Source organism: Acromyrmex echinatior, chromosome 10, assembly GCF_024713525.1.
Source record: "Acromyrmex echinatior isolate Ae372 chromosome 10, ASM2471352v2, whole genome shotgun sequence".
NCBI classification, from domain to species: Eukaryota; Metazoa; Arthropoda; class Insecta; order Hymenoptera; family Formicidae; genus Acromyrmex; species Acromyrmex echinatior.
The window spans coordinates 3,450,750-3,474,981 of NC_141861.1; the positions used below are offsets into that span (position 1 = coordinate 3,450,750).

General features: G+C 33.1%; 4 protein-coding genes across 12 annotated transcripts; 3 read left to right on the forward strand and 1 right to left on the reverse strand.

The window, feature by feature from the left end:
* Positions 1-29: 29 nt before the first annotated feature.
* LOC105143584 (uncharacterized) lies at positions 30-4,667 on the forward strand. Its single transcript, XM_011051996.2, has 2 exons — positions 30-1,039; positions 3,355-4,667. The coding sequence occupies exons 1-2, from the start codon at positions 718-720 to the stop codon at positions 3,675-3,677; spliced, it is 645 nt and encodes a 214-aa protein (XP_011050298.1). The 5' UTR covers positions 30-717; the 3' UTR covers positions 3,678-4,667.
* Positions 4,668-6,276: 1,609 nt separating this feature from the next.
* On the forward strand, positions 6,277-7,557 carry LOC105143576 (hypothetical protein). The gene is made up of 3 exons (XM_011051983.2): positions 6,277-6,536; positions 6,644-6,850; positions 7,306-7,557. The coding sequence occupies exons 1-3, from the start codon at positions 6,432-6,434 to the stop codon at positions 7,537-7,539; spliced, it is 546 nt and encodes a 181-aa protein (XP_011050285.2). The 5' UTR covers positions 6,277-6,431; the 3' UTR covers positions 7,540-7,557.
* Positions 7,558-9,056: 1,499 nt separating this feature from the next.
* On the reverse strand, positions 9,057-15,740 carry LOC105143541 (hypothetical protein). 9 transcript variants are annotated; one of them, XM_087410501.1, is made up of 6 exons: positions 12,324-15,740; positions 12,109-12,184; positions 11,551-11,772; positions 10,959-11,156; positions 10,481-10,621; positions 9,057-10,022 (listed from the first exon to the last, which is right to left on the reverse strand). In XM_087410501.1, the coding sequence occupies exons 3-6, from the start codon at positions 11,677-11,679 to the stop codon at positions 9,504-9,506; spliced, it is 987 nt and encodes a 328-aa protein (XP_087266627.1). In that variant the 5' UTR covers positions 11,680-11,772; positions 12,109-12,184; positions 12,324-15,740; the 3' UTR covers positions 9,057-9,503. The 9 variants fall into 9 exon arrangements, with proteins under 9 accessions (XP_087266627.1, XP_087266626.1, XP_087266629.1 ...); XM_087410500.1 differs by having other exon boundaries at positions 12,109-12,214; XM_087410503.1 differs by lacking the exon at positions 12,109-12,184 and having other exon boundaries at positions 11,551-11,787; positions 15,175-15,740.
* A 3,740-nt stretch (positions 15,741-19,480) lies between these two features.
* Positions 19,481-23,526, forward strand: LOC105143533 (hypothetical protein). Its single transcript, XM_011051918.2, has 5 exons — positions 19,481-19,806; positions 20,030-20,104; positions 22,726-22,848; positions 23,196-23,297; positions 23,390-23,526. The coding sequence occupies exons 2-5, from the start codon at positions 20,030-20,032 to the stop codon at positions 23,465-23,467; spliced, it is 378 nt and encodes a 125-aa protein (XP_011050220.1). The 5' UTR covers positions 19,481-19,806; the 3' UTR covers positions 23,468-23,526.
* The last annotated feature ends 706 nt before the right edge of the window (positions 23,527-24,232 follow it).

The window sequence follows — 24,232 nt, forward strand, 5'->3', positions numbered from 1 at the left end:
AGTTTAATTTTAAATTCAATTTAACTAATTTTATTTTTTTTTTTTAGTTCTAATAATAATGTATATTGACAAAAACGGACATAAAAAATTATAAGAAAATATATCCTCTATTTTGAAGACAATTTTTATAAAAATAATGTGTTTGCATTGTACATAATCATTTTTGGTCTCAAAAAATGACAAAAATTTAAAAATACAAGAGAGAAGTCTAAAAATAGAAGAGAAATGGAAGTGTCGCGAAATATGATAATGAAAATGAAATTTGTCATGATTTCATTGATACTTCATGAATAATTTTTCATGTATTGGTGACATAGGTCATTGTATAAAGACAAGATATTCCACTCTATCAAGTTCATTTCCATTCGATAATTTACGGACCCGTAATTCTTATGGGACGACACCGTAAGTTTCGTTGTGACGAAAAAGCCCACCATAGTGGAGGGGTACCCGCTAGACTTACAAACCAAACCCACTATTGGCGGAAGTTGAAATGGAAGGGACACCAGTCTCATATATGTTCGACCACGCACGCTTCACAACCACTTCGAGCCTGTGACACGCGGTTCAAGGCTACGGTTGACGGTCAAAGAAAAAAAAAACGAGAGGTTGACGTGGAACTCAGTCGTCAGGGAAGTTATCACGCGATTTTCGTGGTGATAACGGTGCGCTTCGATCAGTGAGAATCGTCAAATTCGACGAAAAAGGCAGGCAACCATGAGGATAATCGCGCTGGTTCTTTTCTTGGTCCTCGGACTCGCTTTGCACGCTCATTGCATGGCAATGGAAAAGAGCAAGCCAAAGGAGGAAGGTATCCTGGAGTGTATATTCACCAACAATGCCAGAAGTTGCCTCAGGACGAGATTAGCCCGCGACCTGGACCAGATCGAGTTGGAAGTTACCGGGGAAAAAAGCGAGCCACCGATGAGCGCGGTGATCGAACAGGCTGGCAATGTCATCGCTGAAGTCGTTGATGATCTGCAGGAGAATAATGCGGAAGAAATCATCAAGGAGGATGACACTCAAAATGACAATATAGGTGAAAATTAGAAATCAAATAGAAATATTATTACACAATCCAAGGAAAACAAGAAAATGAAAATAATGTTATATTGAACGACAAAAAGTTGACATAAATTCGATCAATAATCAATCAATATGACGTTTTAACTTTCTTGTTCTCCTTGGGTTGAGAAGAGAGATAACTTCAGTATCTTCCTTATCGATTCTTTTATATTAAGTATATTATGTTTTTTATATTAATTTCTTAATTATTATTTTCTTATCGTTCTATCAAATATCTTATCGTTATTTCAAATTTTCTTAATTTTTTTAATAGGATACTGTCCGAAATTATATTCTAATGTTTGATAACATATAATTCTTCTAAAATAATATAAACCCTTGCTAACTTTCGTATAAACAAGGCACCACTGAATTGTGTGTCAGCATAATTAAGCTGTCATAGATCGAGATCGACGATTTCGCAATTCAGATTTCTAATCGCGATGAGACGGCACGTGGAACGCGTGTAAGGTCGTCTATGCACGTCGTATCTTCTTTCGCACTTCCCAAGAAGCACCGTTGGACAAAGTCGGTTAACTCTTTCCAAACTCGTAACTGCCTCCTTTATTGGAGTTGTAACAACGGGAAGTCAGTTCATCTAGAGTGCACTGAAAATTACTGTGACGATTTTCTTCTTTATTACATATCTTATTTTTCTAATTTTTCCGAAACCATGTCATTGTAATCAGTACTCGAATAAAATAAAAAACGTAAGAAATAATTTCGATATAATTTTTTTTAGTAATAAAGTACTTAGCTAATTGCATTTATGTCATATTCGTTTTTTATTATAGGAAAAATATAAATAATATTCAATATCTTTTTATGCATTGGCAGATATTTTTTAAAAGTTTTTTTTTAGATTAAACTTATCTACAATAATTAATTTTTGGTATGTGTGATTTTTATTTACGATCAACATTTATATCACAATATTGTCATATTACTCAATGTTATACAAATATAATAATATATTACAAATAACTTTCTTTAGCTATTAATTAAATATCATAACTCTAAGACAACTGACAACTTCATAAACAGAAGTACCGTTCGATACTCGGAAACGAAGCCGATAAGAAAGGAAGTAGTATTGACATGAATGAAATATCTATGAATGAACAACGTTCAACTGTGTATATCTTAGACCGATGCGGGAAAATAAATCAAATTGACAAGGCGGGGAAGTTTCGCGGATTCGGGAAGCGTACCGCATGATCATAAAGTGAACGGACATTACCGCCGTTATTTGCATAACGTTTAAACATCGACCGAACGTCAATGCAAGCGTAAACATTATAGTTAACGTGTAAGGCGAACCGCAAGTTAACGCGTTGTCGGACTCACAAAGTTCCCGTCTGGGTCACTAGCGAGCTGTTTAAATGTTTTGCACGCAATTGTGCTCGTGTGCGCGTATCGCCGACGTTGTAAAGCAGTTTACGCTAATTTAATGTCACGACTTAGGTAAATCGACGATAACGGTACCGATTGCATCACTCGCCATTTTCTTGGCTATCTTTTCCAGCTAAAATCAACAAACGCGAATCATAGGGAGGGAAAAAGAAATAAGTGTTGGTCCGCAAACGTATAATTCGTAGAACAAACGGAACGTCGCGTTTGTATCAGGATCGCTCTAATGAGATATTAATCGTTGAACCTAAAAAAGAGAAAAAAAACCAGAATTTATACTAATGAACAATAACGGTACCAGGAATATTATCTTTGTTATCTTTTGGAGCGTACAAAAAATTATACGGTATTTTCAACGTAAATTGCCAACGACAAATTGAATAATTCGACAAGCATTATGTTAATTCGCTACGATTCATATCGATTTAACATTCCACCAATGAGGAAAAGTGGAACTAGGTATCGATTAAATTTTGCGATTCGCTATAAAATCCACTCGGAGATTAGCCTGAGAACACGGAAGAGACATTTTTTTTATATTATGAAAAAAATTCGGCCGCGAAAGCAATCCACGTGACTCTTTTTAAAAGAAAGTTGTAGCGATTGCGGACGATTACGTGGCGCACGAGCCAGACGAAATACACTCCAGGTTAAGGTTTGTAGGTCAACTTGCCTGGAGATCCTCGTAGTACGTTTGCCAGATTGCGTGCTTTGATTAAGATCGATCCATACCATAAATTTTCATAAAGACATTATTTCCGATATTCGCTTTCACTTGCAATTATCTACTGTTCTTGCGTTCTAGAACTCCTTTTTGCGCATAGATTAGCGTCGCAGTAAATTGTACGATGTAACAGAATATGTACAATTTTTTTTTAGAAGAGGCGCGTAAGAAGAAGTTCAAGAAGAAACATCTGCAGAAAATTCTGGGATTAGTGATGCTGCTAAAAGCGAAACTCAGCCTGTTGCTGCAGCTGATAAGCACTCACTTCCAGTTCAAGTTCTTCATCATCGCCATCATCTCGTTGATACTGAACGCTGCCAGATTCTGGATAGAGATCAAAAAGCCTTCTAAAGTTATCTACTACGAGCATGCACAGCATCAGCATCATTACGATCACGACGATCACGGTTACTGGGGAAGATCGTCAAATGAGACACCTCATGAAATCGCGTACCGCTCTTACGCACCTATGGACTGATATCAAAATCGTATAAATTTGACCGAGAGGATGATCGTTTTGCGCGAGAAAGATCAAAGAAGAACTGAACGATGACGCAAATTTCGTCGCAATATGATTATCGTTTCACCACATCGTTCTTTATTTTATAAGTTAATCTTTAGTCCAAAAGTCAGGAAATATCTGCGACATGACGTCGATATTTATACATTGTATAGTATTTATTTATTTAATTTATTGCATCCTACGTTGGCATATATTACACGATCATCTTGAATTTCACTTTAATTAATGATGGATGATCTAAGATTTCTCTGACCTCTAATTATCATATATAAAAATAGTACTCTTTAATCGCCTTAAGTCATACCAAAGTTACTTATGAGTACCTGTTCTATCTCGCCACAAAGAGATTTTCTTAGGATCAACTATTTTAATTAAAAGGACATACTATCACTCGTATCGTGACTCAACAAATCTTCAAGTTTAACACCTCTCTCTGAATGTTTATCTCATAATATAAATATACATGATAGTAGAAAAATTATACATTCTATTTATAAAAAAAAATTCCTCGTGAAAAACAATAATAATTTATAATGGCAATTTTACAGAAACATGTACGTATTAAAAAATTTTTATAATAAACTGTACGAGTATACGATTTCTCTGGCATGTATTCTTTTAAGACATGACTGCAGATGCTATGTTTATCGACGAAAGAAAACTCATCACGTTGCTGCAGAGAGAAACTTTGGCGGTTCTGATGCACGAATCGCACGACCTTCTTCAGCCGTACCGGTGGACCATCCTGAAATCTTTGTATTCCTCGTCATAGCACGATGGACAGTGCGACTGGAATCCTTAAGGAGCGGCGATACTTTCAGGGTGTTCACCTTGCTACTGATCGTTCCAATGATAAACGCACGAGATTTGTGCAATGATTATGGCTCATCGATGCTCCATGAACCGCAGGAAGAAGTTTCTTACGAAAGGAACGTGTGTCCGATATATTTTTTTAGAAACCTTGAAATAAAAAAAATAAAGAAACGTTCTTTCTATAACTTATATAACTTATATAAGTTTGCAGAAATAAAAATATCCGTATTTAATTTAAAAAAATATGAAGGGAAACAGAAACTATAGATATGTATGCATAAAATAATCTATTGTTTTTTCTTATGAATTTGACGTTATTGAAAATATCTATATTTAACAATAAAATTTATAACATATTTTCTTCACTTGACTTGCTTTTATTTTGGATAGATTAATATTTACAAATATAAAATCACATATTTTCCATGTAGAAATTATTATTGCCGAGAAACTATTATGTTTTCTTTAGGAAAGATTATTACATGGAAAAGTTTTGCTGAAGCATCTAATTTAGCTAGATAAAATTTAAAAATAATTTTGTTTGGACCACCAAAATAATTATATAGGACGCTCGAACTGATTACTATAAAATGTCAATACTTCTTGCAGTATTACTTGTCATGCTTGAATTTCCTATATAATTATTTTGGTAGTTTAATAGATTATAATATTTACAAAATTATTTTCTAATAAGATCTAAATTTTTAGATACTTCAAAATTTTTCTTTCTCGTATACATAAGAGTATCTTTTCATGCACATTATCGATAAAAAAAAAGCAGCGATTTCGTAATGGGATATATTTTCTCATTGATACTATTAAGTATTCATATCCCGAAGAGATGCCGTTCGCAACGCGGCCTTAACGAAGATAAGGCCCGGTTGGGACTGCCTTCGAATTTTGACGACCAAATTCATGAGAAAGACGTCCCGTCTTCGATTGGAACACAGCCAATCGCGGAATGGGACTAATGTGTCATGCTTGGGGCTAAAATAGGTATAGAAAGTAAATCCATGAGGTCGAAAAGTTTGACAGAAATTTGAATCGCCACATAAGAATTTCAGCACGTTTGTTCGCATGACATGTAATTTATATCTGGCCTTCGAAGTGCCATCTGTTTCTTTAGGATCCTCATAGACGATTCAACATACAGATTGAAGATTTTTTTAAAATAATTCTTTCTCAATAGAAGGACCGCTCTGACTGCTAATGTCTTGATAAACTATCAATTGTCATTGTTAATGTTTTAAACATTATTCATCGTGTTTCATAATTAAATATAATTATTTTTTAATATACTTAATGCACAATTATTTTAAAAAAATTCGAAAACAATTGCACAGAATTATTTATAATCACTGTATTGGCAAATCCTATTCAAAAATTTAATACTGTACTCAGTTAAATTAACAGCAGATTGAAAATGAACGAAAAAACCAATAAATTCAAAAAATTCTTTTAAATATCATGTACATGATTTTCTATGCAAAAAAAATCGTTGACCATGCCACTTCTTTTCGCTGTTAAGAATAATATAAATAAAAATTGCCAAATGAGCACATCATCAAGCCGAAAGCATTTGCGGCATTTGCATCGGGCCTTCGAAGATGATGTGGACGTCTGACGATGGTCATTGGCAGACCAAACGTGATGGATTTACTGATTTCAATATACCAAGAATCGACCATTCATACAATATTCAAGATCTTTACGTACAGTTCACTATATAACACCCTTCTGCGAATCACATCATCAGTCTTCTCAAGATTCCCGAACACAGAACTACAATAAAACATCGTATTTGTCGAGGAACCAACGGTAGTGATAAGGGACCACCAGCACTTGAAGAGATAACACAAGAAAATATCGCGATAATAAAATCATCTCACTAAAATCATGACACGGGAAAAACTCTTTGCCGTGTTGCTTCTCGGTCTTCTCGCGATAGCTCTTAGTTTGCCTCAGCAGCCGAAATCCAAGAGGCCTACTCCAGTATTTAAGGTTTTTAGAAATATCGATATTTTTGTATTCCTCTTCACCAACAAATTCTTCACGGATTACCGCATACGTGATTTACGATAATCAAACTTTGCAATCAACTTTTCTAGCAACCTAAAACTGGTGGCTTGCTGCTTCCCGACAACGCAACGCTCATTCGCGAGAACATCGTCGACACGTTTTCGTGCCAGGACAGAGTTTACGGTTATTATGCCGACATGGAGAACGAGTGCCAAGTGTTTCACGTGTGTATGCCGCAAACGAGGGGATCAATTAGATGGAGCTTCATTTGCCCCGGCGAGACAGTTTTCAATCAAGTAAACTAATATAGTATTGTCGCAAATATTTCGACTTACAAAGGATGTCTTCCAACAAACGACTCAGTACAACACCGTGACCATTTCATCTTTATTTAACATTGGCGAACAACAAGAATGTAATGATGTCTTTTGTTGGAAGATACCCAAAATCTTCCTCAGTGCTCGCAAATAATTATCACCCCTAAATAAATTATCGAATTATAATAGGATGATAATTATTTGCGACAATGTATATAGAAATAAAGTAATTGTCATTTTTAAATCAATACCATCAATGCTTGATTATAAGCCACGATATCATTTTATTGTGAAACAAAATTTGATTCTGCGTTTCGACATATTTTCAAAGCAAAGAAAAAAATTAAGAAATATTTTCATACTGATATCAAATACAGTAACAATTTATTTGTTGTTTTAAATAGAGACAGTACAATATTCTGATTCATTTATAGGCAACATTCGTATGTACACAAACGGAAAGCTCGATACCATGCGAGGAATCGGAAAAATATTATGCTTTAAACGAGGACATCGGAAAGGAAGTGGAAGAAGAAGAAGAGGCGGATCAGGATCGAGGGAAGAAAAATGCGACGAAGATTTTGGAACCTGAAGTAGAAACGGTGTCGAGAAAGTCATTCTCGAAAAATTCGAGATTGCTAAGTGAAGAGAAGTCGTTTCGACTTTAAAAGAGATGTATTTTTTCTTAATTGAAGGAAATCGCTCTACGAAATGTAGTAATTATTATGATTAGTTAATCTTGATTAAAAGAAATTTTATGGTAACTTGTTTTCGATCAAGATTGACTAAACGCTTATTTAGAATTTGAAATAATCGTTTATAGATCGCTCATAAACTTGCCTTCTAAAAGCACTCATAATGACAATAGTACATAAAATTAAAATTTAAATTATTGTCACATGTACAATGTACAAAATGTGTTATTTCAATTATACGATGTGTAAAATAAATTTCTGTACAGTACAGTGAAATATATGTTAAAAGATAAGTTGTAATTATGTGTAAAAATATATTGAACGTTCACATATGTAATTATTTATCAAGTAAAATAAAAAAACGCTAGGAGGAAGCTGACAATTTCTTTTAACTTGTTGTATTCATATACATATTCCAAAAGAAAGATAATGCACGTTATTATTAAAGAAAGATTTTAAATATTGAGGTAAAAATCATGTAAATTATTTTTTATGACTAATAATATAAGTAGGCGAAATATATATCTAATACTGATAGATAAAGCGCAAAAAAGACCTATGAAAAGGAAAAACGTTACACGATTGTCCCAAGCCTAAAATATGTAAAAAATCGTGACGCTATAATTCGTAAACGTATTAAAAACAAATAAAAGAAAGAACTTAACTTAAATAAGCAATATTTACAAAACAAGAAAAAGTGTTGTTAGCAACACTATCTATTTACAATGATTGATATGTATCGATATTGGTCCTTTATAAACTTAATACAAAACAACTAAAAAAATATAAAATGTGCATTAAATGCAATACGTTCTCTGTTGCTATTATATATATAAGTTTCGCTAATGTTATAATATTACGTAACTTTAGAGTAATGAAACTTAAACTAGAGATATACATGCACACGTAAGACAGCTAGAAATAGATCCAAAACCATCATCTGATTCGTTAATCATCGTAAAATTCTCATGAAATCGTACAAGTGTCGCAACGCAGGAAATATCATCCACATCTCTCGCGTTCCGTCGTTTTCTATTTGATATCTTTGGATAGCTAGCTATCATGCCTCGAATAACCGAGACCTATTTAACTTTTCGCAATGCCGATAAAATAATAAAACAATTATACAGACACACATATTCATATAACAACGTTCTGATAATAAATATTTCTTTCATCTTCGAATTGGCGCATCAATTCGTAACAGATATATAGATTTAGTACATAATTTTAAAAAAAAACTGTGTACTAAAATATATTTCTTTTGATATGGAAAATCTTTTTTCGGAAATATGATATAGAACGTGCTGCATCCACGATATTAATAAAAAATAATTATTTACTTGATATAATGATTATGTACCTACAACTATTTACATAAATTTATCTGTCAATTTTTTTATTTATATAGTATTTTATTTATATATATGTATATATATATTTATTAAATGCATCTTAATTTATTTTTTATATAAATGAGATATATTAAATTTTCTTTTTCTTATGGATTAATAATGGATTAATTGTGCCATTGTAGAAAATAATGTATTTCTCTAATTTCGATTTTAAACAACACACTGTGTATGAAAATTATAGAATATCTGAAAAATTAAAATGTAAATGACTCTGTACAAAGTGACAAAAATATAATGATACCTTTTTGAAAATCTAAAACTACTTTCTACCCTGCATTGTCCTTTTTAAAAAAATATGATTTGAGGTATATAAAAAAAAATATATTTTACATCGCGTTATATAGGATACAAAATCAAATTTCGAAATAGTTTTCGAAATAACTGTATAAACTCATTGCTTTCAACTCTTTTTTTATATTTTTTGTGTAGATTTTTTTTAAATGCCCCTTTTTTAAACTCCTCTAATTAAAAATTTATACCTACTTGTATCTTAATCTAATAAATAATGTTAGATTTCGAAAGTTACGCTTCGGAATCCATCGTAAGATCCGCCTCAATTTCCTCGGGGCTCCTTAGGTCAATCGCAAATCTCTTCCTGGCGGTGTTTACGCTGATTCCGGTCAGTTTTTCCTGAGCCTTTACGGTCTTGGAGTAAACCTCGAAGGCTGCAGCGAGAGCGTATGTCAATTGCCTGGCATAATATTTCGATTCGCAGACAAAACCATGACATTCGAATGGTGAGATTCTCCTGAAGTTCTCCGTCTCGCGAACAACGATCATGGAAAAAACTCTAGTGTAAACTAGATCCTGTACTCCGTAGGATATTGTCTCAATAGGATACATTCTGGATAAATTGACATCTTGCTTCCTTTTGTCTAGCGGCAGCAAGGCAACTCCCTCCTGAGAGACTACTAGCTTGATAAGAGGCAGCATTGTGTTAGTCGGCAAAGCCTTCGCAGTAGAAACCATATTATCGACGGGCCTTCTTGTGTGCTTGATGCCCCAGAGGCCTCTTGCATCATGGGATCCCAAATATTTCACCTGAAAAGAATCAATCTAAAAGATTCAAATGCGCAACGGATTTCCTAAGGTTAAAATTCTTGGAACAAAGCTTTGAAATTTTACGCAATCTCCTTTTAATTTTTGTAAAATAATCTTTTAAACAATTACAATATCAATCGTGAAAAAATTATGACAAATAGATTTTTTATTTTTAATGAAAAATATTATTTTATTTTATTTTAATATTAAAAACATTAATTAATTTTTTAATTTAACACTCCCAAATTCTTACATAAAATTTTGTTCTTTTCTTTTAAATATTATTTTTATATTATGTAAAATAAAAAAAATATATGTATATAAATTATACGAATGCTTATATTCGTTATTGCAGTGTATATTCTGATGATTCATATTTAATTGGAACAAATAAAGTATGAATATTTGAAGAAAAGTTCAAACTTTTTGATCTTTACTTAAAAATATGAAAATTGTACCTGAAATACTTGCGGCAGATCGGTAGAGCCCTCAAAAACATTATTATCTATTGACAGACGTGATAACTTCGACACGAGATCTTTCTTTTTATCGTCAGAAGTCACTTTCTCCTTCTTCATCTCTTTTACAGGCTGGTCTCTCTGTTTCAAATTTATATTTTTTAACGCGCGGGTCTACTAAAGTAATTATTTTAGGATCAAAAATTTAAAACAATCTAAGTGATCCTTTGATCAACTGATCTACTCAACTAATGATTAAAAACGTTTAACGCATAGCAAAAGAATGCGAATGCGTCATGAATTTAAATGAAGATAAAGGAATGGTAGAATAACGGGATAAGTTACAATGCTTCGTACTCTACAAATATTTTATAATAAATGCCAATAGAAACGACAAATCAATCTTATCACGACAAACAATCCTGAGCGCGTCTTTCTACCTGCGTTCTCCACGAGAGAGTCTTAAAACGCTACTCACGGGAACGTTATCGAGCCGGCAGTGCCTTGTCGTTGATCTAGGCTTGACTTTAAGATGGTACTCCACCACGTTCGGTATGTTTGGCGTGTTGGGCACGACTGAGCCAGCGGCGGTTGACGCGCGTGGAGGGCCCTCGCTTCCGGCCCCAATCAGAGGCGCTGGTGTCGTTGATCCACCTCCACCAACGACTTCCGATGTCTAATTTTTATCAAGTTGTAAACATCAGTCTACTTTCATATTTCTACAATACGCTCCTTAAAGTCTGAATTTCTACAATACGCTTTATATTAATATTTTAATATAAACAATATCTGTCCGAAACTTTTGTTTGTTACTATTCATACATTGTTTATTTTAATTTTTTAATATTTAAATAACATAATTAATAAAAATTTATTTATTTCTTGATAGAAATATTTACAAAATTGTTATATACGTTGAAAAATTTGTAATTATAAGCAGATTATATAAAATGTGAAAGTACATCTCTTTGCACTTCTTGAGGTTTCGTGTAGATTTATGTGTTAAACGTTAATTATTATTGTTTGAGATACTACAAAAATTCTTTCTATTCTACACCTAAGGAACCAACCTTAGGTGGAGAACAGATTAGATGTCCAACGTTATAAGTTGTATTTTTGTGTGATTGTTCATTATTAACAATGAAAACCTTTAAGACATTGTCTGTCCTCTTCGCGAAACCAAAGTCCTCGTCCTCCATAGCTAGACGGTGAACGCAAAATTTGCCACTCTTTCTTGATTTCTTCTTACCTTTTTCTCTCGTTTCTTACAACGAGGAGAAATAACAGGCTATCTGCAAATAATTTGCCTATCAAGATGCATTAGTCTTTCTTGTGCTGATGTCAAAGCTCTAATTAATTTTTAAACAATGGAATACAGAAAATGTCTACAATTCTTGATGATCTATAATATTTTCGCCGGATCGCATTCTCTGAAACGTGACTTTCGTATATAAATAAACCGCGCATGTTCGATGAATGGCTCGCGAATTTAGAGCAGACAAGAAGGATACACCTCATGTCATATTGTAATTATTATTATTTGAAAGTTCGTCCGGGCGCGAAATTAAAAATGAACTTAACGTCCAAATTTAAACCGGAAAACAGCTGTCGTGCAGCACGTGTTGCACCTTGCATCGTACTGGTTCCAGGAAGCCTCCTTTTCTTCCTTTCTTCCACTTCACTGCATCGAACCGTATATTTGTGCTGTTTATAATAAAATCGCTCGAACAGAACCTTTATTTACCGTATTACGAAGTATAAGAGAATTAATAAAAATTGTGCACTTATTATTTCGATCTTATTCTTCTTATACAATATTGCCACTTTCAACAATAATAATTACCTCCTTGTTTATTTTCTTTCTTTTTAATTACTTTGCCATAAATTTTTAATATTTTGTATATTAATTTCCAATGTACCGTAATTCCAATCTTTGTTACATTAAAAATAAATAAACGTACAAAAAAATTTTATACAACGGCCAGACGTTCACTGTTTTAACTTTCACTGTTCTCTGCAATACGCGTAGCGACAATGACGGGTTTTTGTCCGCGTCCCCGTGATTACATCCCGACAGCGGATGCGCGGGATGCAATTGTATCGGCGATTTTAAACGTACCGGGGGTTCTTTCAATCCACAGGAAATGAGTCAAGTGACCGATAGTCAGGTGAGGAAGAATTCATTAATGTATTCCGTCGGTTACAGGTGTGGCGTGTTTCTGTTGTTCACGCTTACACCCGCGAGCATTATTTTGAAAATGCGTAATAAAAATTTCGATCTCAACGTGGGAAAATGATTGAAAATGCAGAATGTTGTAATTACATAAATAATTACACAAATCACTATATTAAAAAATGTTTTAAATAAATAATCTTATTCTTTTTTATAATACATATATAATAATGCCTTCTTATATTGCTTTCTTATTTTATTAAAATATTTTAATTATCCATTATTATGTCAAATGTATCAAAAATATATATTAAATAAATATTAAATTAAAAATAGTTCTATTAAGGAAATTGCTATTCATACATTGCATTTTACGATCTTTATTCGTGTACTGCAGAATATATGTTTAACAAGTTTTAGAAAAAAAAATCTAAACACAACAAATAGCATGCAAAAGAGAAAGAGGAAATTTTATAGGACGCCCTTTATGTAGCTGTACACCTGTCGTCGTGTTACACCCGCGTACAATAGCAGAACTGTTAACGCGAGCAACTATACTTAACGGGTGTCTTGTAAAAACATCTTCTAAAACAAGCTTTTCTACTTTATGCACAAGTATGTCTTATCGACACGACAGAATCGCCATCGCGTAAAACAGACGTTTGTGTGTTAAATTATTATCGTGCATACCATCGAGAAATTAGAAGACACCTCGATAAAATTAATTAGTACCCATGTGTGTGAGAAGCAAGAAGAGAAGGTTCGGGATGCTCGATAACGGTAGCGTTAGCAGATGAAATGGAATCGCTGCTCATTATTACGGTTTTCTAGATTTCCGTTAGTCTTCTCGACTATACCTTGCAGAATCTCGGTCTTTTATATAATAAAAGATAATAAAGAGAAGTATTAAAAAAAAATATTCTGATGGCGCGAACAATCACGCTGCTCGCAGCACATTGGACGTCAATAACCGTACATTCTCGTCGATATTCGCGCTCGTTGAAAGAAAAAAAGTTGCAAACGCCGCGGAAATTTATACGACGTTTTATTTGGCCGATGATTATATCTGACAACGCAAAATCAACCAATTCCCCTTTTCATGCACGTGGTAGGGTGGGAACCGGAAACGAGCGCCGCTGGATGTCTGACCGGAAGTTATTACGGTTGTGTCACGAAGAAGTTCTAACGATGCGTGCCACGCATACGTACTCACGGAATTCGAACGGCGAAGCGGATTGAATTCGTTGAGGAAAAACCTGACGGTATAATGTCGTGCCATGATTAAATCGTTTTAGTACGAATTCCCAAAAATACAAGCATATGTCTTTTTAATCCCAATATATCAAGATTTCTGATAAAATAAGCCGGTAAAATCAAACCGTAGAAGAAATTATGCATGCAAAAAAAAAATCGTTCCATATGGCGTCCGATGAAAACTATCTAGTGTTTCTTATTTGCTTCATTTCGACTCATACAATATGCAACGAATAATTCAGATGGTAATGAATAACTTAAATGCTAAATTTATCGGTCTTTCATTTATCTCCTTTACGCTTCTTCATTTTTGTAATTAAAATTATTTTTCTACGGCCTGTAAAACATTGCGATAAAATATAGTGTTTCAAAAATGTAAACTTACAATTAGATAGAGAAGTTATCATAGAGATAAGTTATGATAAAAAGGTAGATATATTTTACTTATAATAACAATTTTAACGTAATTGTACAAAATTAAAAAGAACTCTTCTTCTGAATTCTTTATTATTTTGCAATCACATATAAGTGATTCACTAATCATTAATTCAAAGATTATTTTTTTTTTTTCAAATAATAGCAATAGAAAATGCGTCATAATTATTGAATCTATTTTATCATACCTTGCACAGTCATCATCCGCGATAAAGACAACATGTCATGTATCATAGATTAAGGATCAAATCGTTGTTAGATATTTGACGAGAAAACGCGCAATTATTCGACTTATGCCCATTTCCACTAAAGTAGATTAACTTTAATCTCAGTTCAACTTATTCATCGTCTTTTTCTAATCTTTAGAAATAAAAAAAGACGAAGAGTAAGTTGAACCGAGACTAAAATTAATCTACATTGGTGGAAACAGACATAAGATTTATCGTTCGATGACGCAAACGCGCACAATTGCATGGATGCGTACAATTTACAATTGCATAAGCATGGTAAGACGGGAGCGAAACTATCGGACGAAGAACTTACGATAGCCACGTCGAGCGCAGTACCATCGATCGTTAATTTAAACAATAGCCCCATGTTAATTACAATGATCGTCGCGAGCCGCCGGACTCGATGGAAATCGAGTTGCGGCAAGTCGCAACGCGCGACGAAACACAAACGCGATGCTCTTTATCAGAGAAATCACAATCCATTCGGACAAAAAGATTGATCAATAGCGATCGTGCGGAATCCTGCAACTCGCAACGCGATTCGAAAACGATCGGAAGCATTAAATATTCAAAAACGCGGTAGAGTACCTTCAACTATTTACCTTCACTTTTCTGCTCTCGGCGATGGTTGACATGATTGACGAGGTCACGTATACGCGTAAGTACACGCACAGCACGTTTTAAATTGACGTAGGTTCGATGTACGTTTCTCCCAGGTGTAGTCAGCCGATCTCGATCTTACCGTTCGACGCACCTGCGACGAGCGGCGACGGCGGTGGCTGAAAAAGCCCACGCTTCCGGAAACATCGTCTGGCAGGATGACGGATGCGGCGACGATGTATCCGCATGCAACGGGGACTCCGCCGCGACTCTGTACGACGAATCCGAGACCGGAATATCTAGAGAGAACGATTGACAGGCACCTGCGGTATGCACTGTCGTGTACGTGCGACTGAAAATGTGGGACGGCGCGCCGCGCCGTTCGTTCGGAATTGCACCGACTGATAAAACGGAACGAGCCACGATAGGCGTACACGCATTACGTACGTGAATGTCTCTGAATAAGGCTGGTACACCTGCAATAAACCTGAGGTGACACGGGCGATAAGCTCTGACGCCACTGATTAATCACAATCGCGGCGAGGAAGTGGAACTTTGTTAGGTTCAGTTTCTAGAAATCGCCGGATATGATTTCGAATTATCACAGAATGCGTATTATAGAGAACATGTAGTTACATGTCTATAAAAATTAAAAGAGTTTGATAATAGCTTCTAAATGTTTAGTGAAATAATGCTAATTAATTTGGTCAATATGATCAAAGAAATTTAGGAAAATAAAATTACTTTTGATTATTTTAATCAAATATTTAATTAGCATTATTTTACTGAACATTTGGTAGCTACTATCGAAACCTCTTTTTCAGTGCACAGAGAACATTTTATGACCATTTGTAAATTATAAGAATTTTTGGAATAGTAATTAAATAATTTATGCTTTCAATATATAAAATGTAGTAATGGGTGACTCATTAACATTGTTGCGGAGCAACTTCCCGACATTTAATTTCAATTATAATCCTTATTACTTACATAAGTAAAACACAATAAAATTCATGCGACAGAAATGATGCGCAACATGGTCGGAACTTTTAATAGCGAGACACAAAATTTAGTTGTGTCTAAATTATTGTAATCCTCTCCGACAATTCTTACGCACCTCAGTTTGCTGCCATTCTATCCTTCATTTCACGCAGCATCAATTGTAATCATATTGCATAACATGACGTAATAAAATATACGTAAGATTCGTAATTAAATCAGCATTTACACCAACAATTAATATGAAACGGTTCAGACATAGATGGAAACAATGCTTCTCCCGCGAAGTCATTTCTCTCTCGGGAGCTAAAAATAATTAATAATAGCATGCGTGTCGTAATTCACAAGTACATATTTCTTGTATCATTGGACTTATCGTCGGCGATCAACAAATCTTTCAGGAATCTCTCGGATTCTCTTCCAGTAACTATCACTGATTCGCGATGAATTATATTATTTGACGCTCAGCGAGTGGTAAAAACGTGAGAATAACTTTCATGCTTCTTTGTTGGCATCCGGCGACAGGAAAGAAGACGCTCGGAAGTCAAGGCGTTATGAAATTACACGGGATTATACACCACAGGCAGCATCGTGCGAAGATACTGGACCGCGAATAGCGCGAGAAATGTTCCTCCAAAACACTTTTTACATTTCTCACAGATAATACTCCATTATACTAAAAAGAAATGGAACATTTTTTAATCATCAATATAGATTTGATTGAAAAGTTCCAAGAGATTGCTAAACAATAAATTCTTTTTATTAATTGTAAGAAGATTACGTGTATACTTGAACGCTTTTTGCATTATAGACTTTATCTTTTATTGCTGGATTTTTTTTTGTTTTAGGCCAACATTTCCTCAACGTAAATATTTAAATTAGGATTATAACATAAACGACGTGCTAATGAAGTTATTCAATGAATGGGAGAGACATTTTCCTTCGTCGATATTTTTTCAGCGCAGATTCGTTCGCGCGCGATAAAAGTAATAAACAGATCTTCCCACGGTTGTCACGTTTATTTTGTAATCGCTCCGATATCTAATTAACTAGTAGACAGATAATTTAATTAAGAACAACAGTCACTCCGCATCCGCACGCAACGCGAGCTGCAATATGATCCGTGCGAAATCGGTCGTAAGAAGAGAAGAGATGCGCTCTCTTAATGTTTGTTTCCTGTTGTGCTTAAAATATATGCTATTATTATATCTGTATATGTATAACGTAATGTTTTAATAATATATAATCGACAAAACGTTACGTAACATAATCAAAAAGTTGCTCTATAGGGTAAAAAATGTATTGAAGAGCCCTCTTTACAAAACTCGTAATTAAATTTATAATTATACAATAATAAAAAAATTAAAAAGTATTAATTTTTTTAAATCTAAAATTATATGATTATGAGAATTTAAAATATAATATTTAAAGTTTTTTTTTGCTTCAAAGGGAAAAACGATGGTGCATAATTCGTGACGTGAGTGATCAGCGACCCATAACCGCCGGATGTCTAATTTTCCTCTGAGTTTACATGTCAATCTGGAAAAGCTTGCAACTGTCAATTATCCATCGCTAATTGGCACGAAACGCGTTTCGAAAATGAAGGGGTTCGGAGCGGAAGATACTGATGCGCGTGCAGTAGAATGCAAATGAACGAGCTCGACCTCGCACAAGGTGCGACTCGCAATTCTTAATTCTATGATATATCACAAGGTTATGTTCTTAATGTCTTCATTTTATAAAGATTTTTTTCCCGAAGCAATCACTCATGTGCGCATCTATCGACGAAATCGTCGCAAATGTCATCACTGTCCCACAGATCAAAAAAGCAACGAGCTATTCAATCCCTCCAGAAGAATTTTTTAAATTAAAAGTCTCAAAATGTCTTCTTCGTATTGTGTAATTACATCATAATAATGGTTTGAATTTACAACACACACACACATACACACCAATATCTACCAACAGCCATTAAAGGATCTCATCAGGGGATAGTGTTAGCACAGATCACAATACTGAAACTATAATGTCATTATGATTCGGGGTGAAAGTGTTAGTTGCTAAAACAGGAATAATGTAGATGATGTGAGATTATGCCATTGTATCATCACGAGAATTTCAAGGAGCAATAAGAGACAGAAGGACGACGTAGATTCATATTTGTTGCATCGTGTTATGACGGAGTTTCGCAGATTGCGACAACGCAACCTTGGATATATCTCGCATGATAAGAACGAATCATTTCGGGATCCGACCTACTGATGAGCATTTCCGTTTCGCAAAAAAATCTAAACTAAAAAAAAAAAAAGGATCGTATCTGATTGAAGAGCTCAACGCGCTGATTTTAATCCTCTTTAGCGTAGATGCACAAAACAGTAATTAACGATACGATCGCACGAACTAAGAATATTTGATCGCTTATGTAACAAAATGATACGTCAATCATATTCTAGAGAAGTAAAAAAGCGTTGAATATTGACGTTATAAAAACAAGAATTTGCAATTAATATAAGAGTCTCTTTATTATATATCATATTTGATTAGATATATTAGTGTATATTAAAACCGTAATACACTGATTTAATTTGTATATAAAAGTAAAATGCAAATATTTCGAAAGTAAAACACAGATTTTACTTAGCATTTTAACTAATTTTAATAGTATTGTATTTAATAATCAATTGTATTGAAAATTTCATAGTTTAATCCGTTTTTTTATATTTATTTTAAACACATATTTTTACATTAATTTATGTAAGATGGCTTTAACGTGCATGCGAATTAAATTGCGGATTTTTTTATCATAATTTTAATTTGCTTTCTTTAAGTGAGAACTATATTTTTATTTGCATAACTGACATTTTCCTTAGTCATTTGCAATTCTAATAGTTGCCAGAATAATTAGACACATAACTCCCAAGTAAAAGCTAATTCATTCAGCGTATCTTGATCGAATGATAAAAGAATCTTTTTCAAATTAACTTAAATTCTTTAAATGGACTTAATATGTTCACAAGATGATACAACAAGGAAAAAATTTCAGCTAAAAGCTTTTTCTTCTTGTTTTACATACGATAAAAAAATTAAGCTCTAAATAAAACTTTATGAAAGTTTGGTAAATTTCTATAAAGATTCTGATGTAAAATAAATAAGAAATGAGAGATAAAAAATAAATAGATAGCCACGACTATTCGGAGTTTCTTCTATTTTTAGGGAGACAGAAAGAAGAGCAGGGTATCACAATGGTTCAAGTACGACGGTTACGAATATTTTCACGGGTGTTGGAGCACAAGACGATTGCATAAGAGAATCTGCTGCACCACAGAAGAACATCCCTCCTTCCATCGCCCTGGGATCTTCTCTTTCTCCGTTCGTCTGATGTGGGAGCTCCAAGAAAGAGAGACTCTCAAGAATCCCCCCTTTTGTCTAGCTGATGTCTAAAGCCATATATATACCATCACCTCGTAGAACAATCCTTTAAGAAAGATACTTTGGAAGTAGCATCGCCTTACGAATTTAAAGCAAATCGAATAAGTGCGGTACACGAAAAATTAAAAGGACAGAGAACACGGAAAGATAAATGATCACCACGCATTACGACACTGCGGACTAAGGGGATCAGATTTTTCAGAAAGGCAAGCACATCACTTAAACCTCCATCTCATCTTTTTTTCGCTAATTTTTATTACTTTCCAATACTGAAAAATAATTTGCATAAAATTATATAATAATAAAATTAGCAAAATAAATATTTGTGAAAAAAAAATATTTGTGAATTTAATTTTATGTCTATAAAAATATTTTTACCTTTAATTAATTCATTAATATATTATAGTAATTAAATTTTCAATTCTCCAGATGATTTCGAGGTACCAGATAATCATCTGTGCTCTTTTGCTTTTTGGCGCGGTTTTACTCTATGAAACAATGGCGGTAAGTTAAAATTCGTGATAATCTTCTGATCTTCTCGCAAATCGTTTCTCAAAACTTACAAATAATACTGTGGTTAAAAAAAAGTTTATGAATTCATGAGAAAAATTGTCTTCGTCACATAATGATTGTGCAATATGCATGACGTGGTGGTGGGAGAAATATTTCGTAAATACTTCACTTTTACAAAATCTAGCACGATATATTAAAATTATCATTTTCATCGTCGCTTCTCACGATGTATCGCGTAACAATAACAGCGAGTGAACCGTACCTGCACGCATCATCTTTCTCTTAAGGTGGTAACATGAAGTAATTCATTAATTAATCATCTTACACAAACATGTTCTCTCGTCCTAAACACATACGAAGCGCCTTAGTTAGACGAAGTCTATTCTGAATGTCTAATCTGAATGCATTCTAAGTGTAATTCATGAATAATTCCAGAATGCCGAAAAGTAAACGTGTCATGATTTCGATATTACATTACAAAAGTAAGAAATCTTTAAAAAGAATACTAACACATGATTAATTAGCCGCGTTGCTTTCTCTTTTGATTTAAAAATATTTACATTTCAACATTATATAATATTAAAAAATATTTACATTTATATAATAAAATATTATAAGATATTATAAAATATTATATTAATTAATTTTAATGAAGAAAAGAAAACAATGCATAAACATTCGGAATCGTCGCGTCCGATCGTTCAATTAGCAGCTAGAAGACATATTTCACCGGAAATGATGAACGCGAAACCGATGAAAATCGGGATAGAGAATAATAAGCCGAGAAATAAAACTCAGCTTCAATGCCACGAAGCTAACAAACGGAAAGATAAGACACTTAATTAATTTATGCAATGTCTGCATTATCCTACTTCGACTAATGCATCTTTTACCACATTATTCTGTAATAATTCAATTATTTTTTGTACACACAAAATTCATTCATAATTTTTTTTACATATATGTATATCGAAATATATTTGGTCTATCAAATTATCTTCTTTTTTGAATTATATTATAAAATAATTTTACTATGTTTATACTTACATACATTTTCTTTGAACAAACGATTACAAAATTTGCGTAAAATTTATATTTTATGTGATACTTTAATTTGTTTGTCATTTTAACACAAGATGAATATATTAGAAAATAATTCCAGATATTATGTAAAAATTAATATTAAAAATGTAACATTTTGATAATTTGGAAATAAATTATAGAAGCTTATTTCTTCAATAAAATTAAAATTAACATTTATAATATGTTAAATTAATATGTATATTCATCTTTTATTCATCTTAGAATTTATATTTTAAAATTATATTAGTTTTTTATATTATTTGGACGCTCTAGCTGGAATTGTTATTTTATCACTAAAAAATGTTAAAAAGTTGGAACAAAATATTCAAATATCGCACTATTAATATTTATTATATACTGTATACATATCACGTTATATTAAATTAACACTCGGGCATGCTAAAAATTTAACACAAAAATTTTAACAAGGACCAATTTTAACACAAATAAAAAAGTTTCTGTATGCATGCATGATGGATTTGCTTAAACTTTGACACATGTCATTTCTTGGAAGTAAAAGTGCAACGTAACTAGGTGAATCACCTTTTCGGAGCTTTCTTACCACGCATTGGAGTCACCAGTTAGATTCGGCGCGTGGAGAAGGAAAAGACCATACATCTGCATACGTACACGTGAAATCGTAAACAAGAGATCGTATACAAAGCCGTGGAGATGTGCATCCGTTAGGGAGGAACAATGTAACCTGACTTCCGGTCAAACATTGGCACGTGTACGCACTGAACGGTTTCGATTCGATGCGTTGTGTCGCAACTGCCTCTTTATTTTTTCTCATTTTGACTGATGGCCAATTACGAAAACAATCCTATATCACGTTCTATTTCTAGTCTCAAAGTAAAGGATCAGAAAGCATTGATGTATTAATGTTATTAAATAATACCAATTAATTTAACGTTGAAAAAAATTGTTAATTTCAATCTTGTTCTAATATATTTTAATAGTTTAATCAAAATGATTGAAAAAATAATAATTTATTTAAAAATAATAAAAGAGCAATTTTTATAATTTAGAACATAATTAAAAAGATTACTTTTATATAATCGCAGAGTTTCTTTGCATGCAATAATTAATATAAAGAAATGAACTATGAAATTTATATTTGACATAAATTAATTAAGGCCAAATATGCATGCTCGCATTAAAGAGAGAGGAAGTTCGATTTGCAATATATATATCCACATTCATTCCATATTCTATTGTCGAGATGATATATGTCGAAACGTATTGTTATTGTTCCAACAGAACAATAACAGTAACTCATGGTTATGCTTCTCCAAGTTCCACTGTTTTCGCTAATTGTTTCTATGCAATCGCCAAGATTTACAATGCAAATTAGAATGTGTCCCACATACAGTGTGTAATAATTATGTAATCACTTCGAAAACTCGTAATAAATCATTACGAGAAAGGATTCATTTCACTAAGGGAACCGATTTACGAGCGAATTGGTAACATCTGTTAAAAAAGATAGTTATCTATATATAATATGCATAATTACTTATGCATTGCAGCAAGTGGATGGTTACACACCTGGCGTGGACTATCCAATTTACAATTCGGTACCTTTCGGACTTGCATTTACCTGTGGAGGAAAGTTACCTGGATACTATGCCGATCCTGAGGCCAGATGTCAGGTGCGTCCATATGGTCACCGAACAAATTCTCATTTCCAGATTATTTAAATGCGTTTCATATACTTAATAAGATTCCATTGATCCCTTCAAAATATGCATTAAAGAAGAAAATTAAAATATTTTAAACAAATAACCTGCAGATTATTTTATAAGAATAAATTTGTATATTTTATAAGAATAAAATGTACAAAATATTAGTCAAATATTATTTAGAGAAAAACATAAATTTATGCTTTATTTATTTTAAAATATTGGAGAAGCACTTTAAGTTGGAAAATTTATTGTGAGATGATAATTTTTAAAAATATAAGATTAATATTTTACTTTTTTTTATTTTTACATTCAAGGTGTGGCATTGGTGTTTGCCAAATGGACGTCAATTCAGTTTCCTTTGCCCGAATGGTACAGTGTTTAGTCAAACTACTCGCGTTTGTGACTGGTGGTTTAAGGTATTTAAATCATTTAATATACAGGATTTATAAATGCATATAATTATCTTGAATTAATTTTGATTTTCTTTTAATTAATTTTAATATTGCAGGTCGATTGTAATGATTCACCGAGACTTTACGGCAACAACGACGAGCTTTACAGAGATGTGAATGGAAATAAAATCTAACAACTCCTATATTTTTTATAAATAGTTGTATGTATATTAATAAACTTTTTTATACATAAGCTTTTCTCGCGAAACACCATCGAAAGTATAACTCGGCTCATGTAAAGGAAGGTGAAAGTAATACGCGAATTCCTAGTTTGCCGATGCAGGAAAGTAACAGAGTTGTCTGCTTTATTTACCGCTGTTAAATAAAATAGAGAGTTTGCGAAAAGGATTAACATTTTTTTTTGTGATTCTATAAATTGAAAGATTATATTTTCACGAAACTAAAAAAGTGCTTCGTTTTTAATCGTATGTTCCTAGCACTATATTTTGCACGAAATTTCCGAAAAGTATTCATCAAAATGTATATTGCAAAAAGAAATCGTAAATTAAAAAATACAAATCTCTTCTAACAGAGGAATTAATTGAAAAATTATCGCGACCGAAGAAATTCTGCTGTCTGTGCGACAAGAGCGTTAAATTAAACTCATGTCCGACAATTTCTTGGCATGATTGGACAATAGAAAGTGAGAGCTCGTTGTGGCTGACCAGCCGAACCCCACCCTCTTCTCTATCTTTCTCTCTTAGACACTAGTACCGATGTTACAATTTTACAGTTACATTTTTACAGTTTGCATGCGTATCTCGTTACTCGGAACACCCATAGCGTTTTAGCATCTTTCGTAATTCCGACCTCTTGATCCAGGAATATGCTTGATTTTATAACTCATCACGCAATCATTTTATTCGAATTTTTCTGAAGATCATTAAATTGTCGCTTTG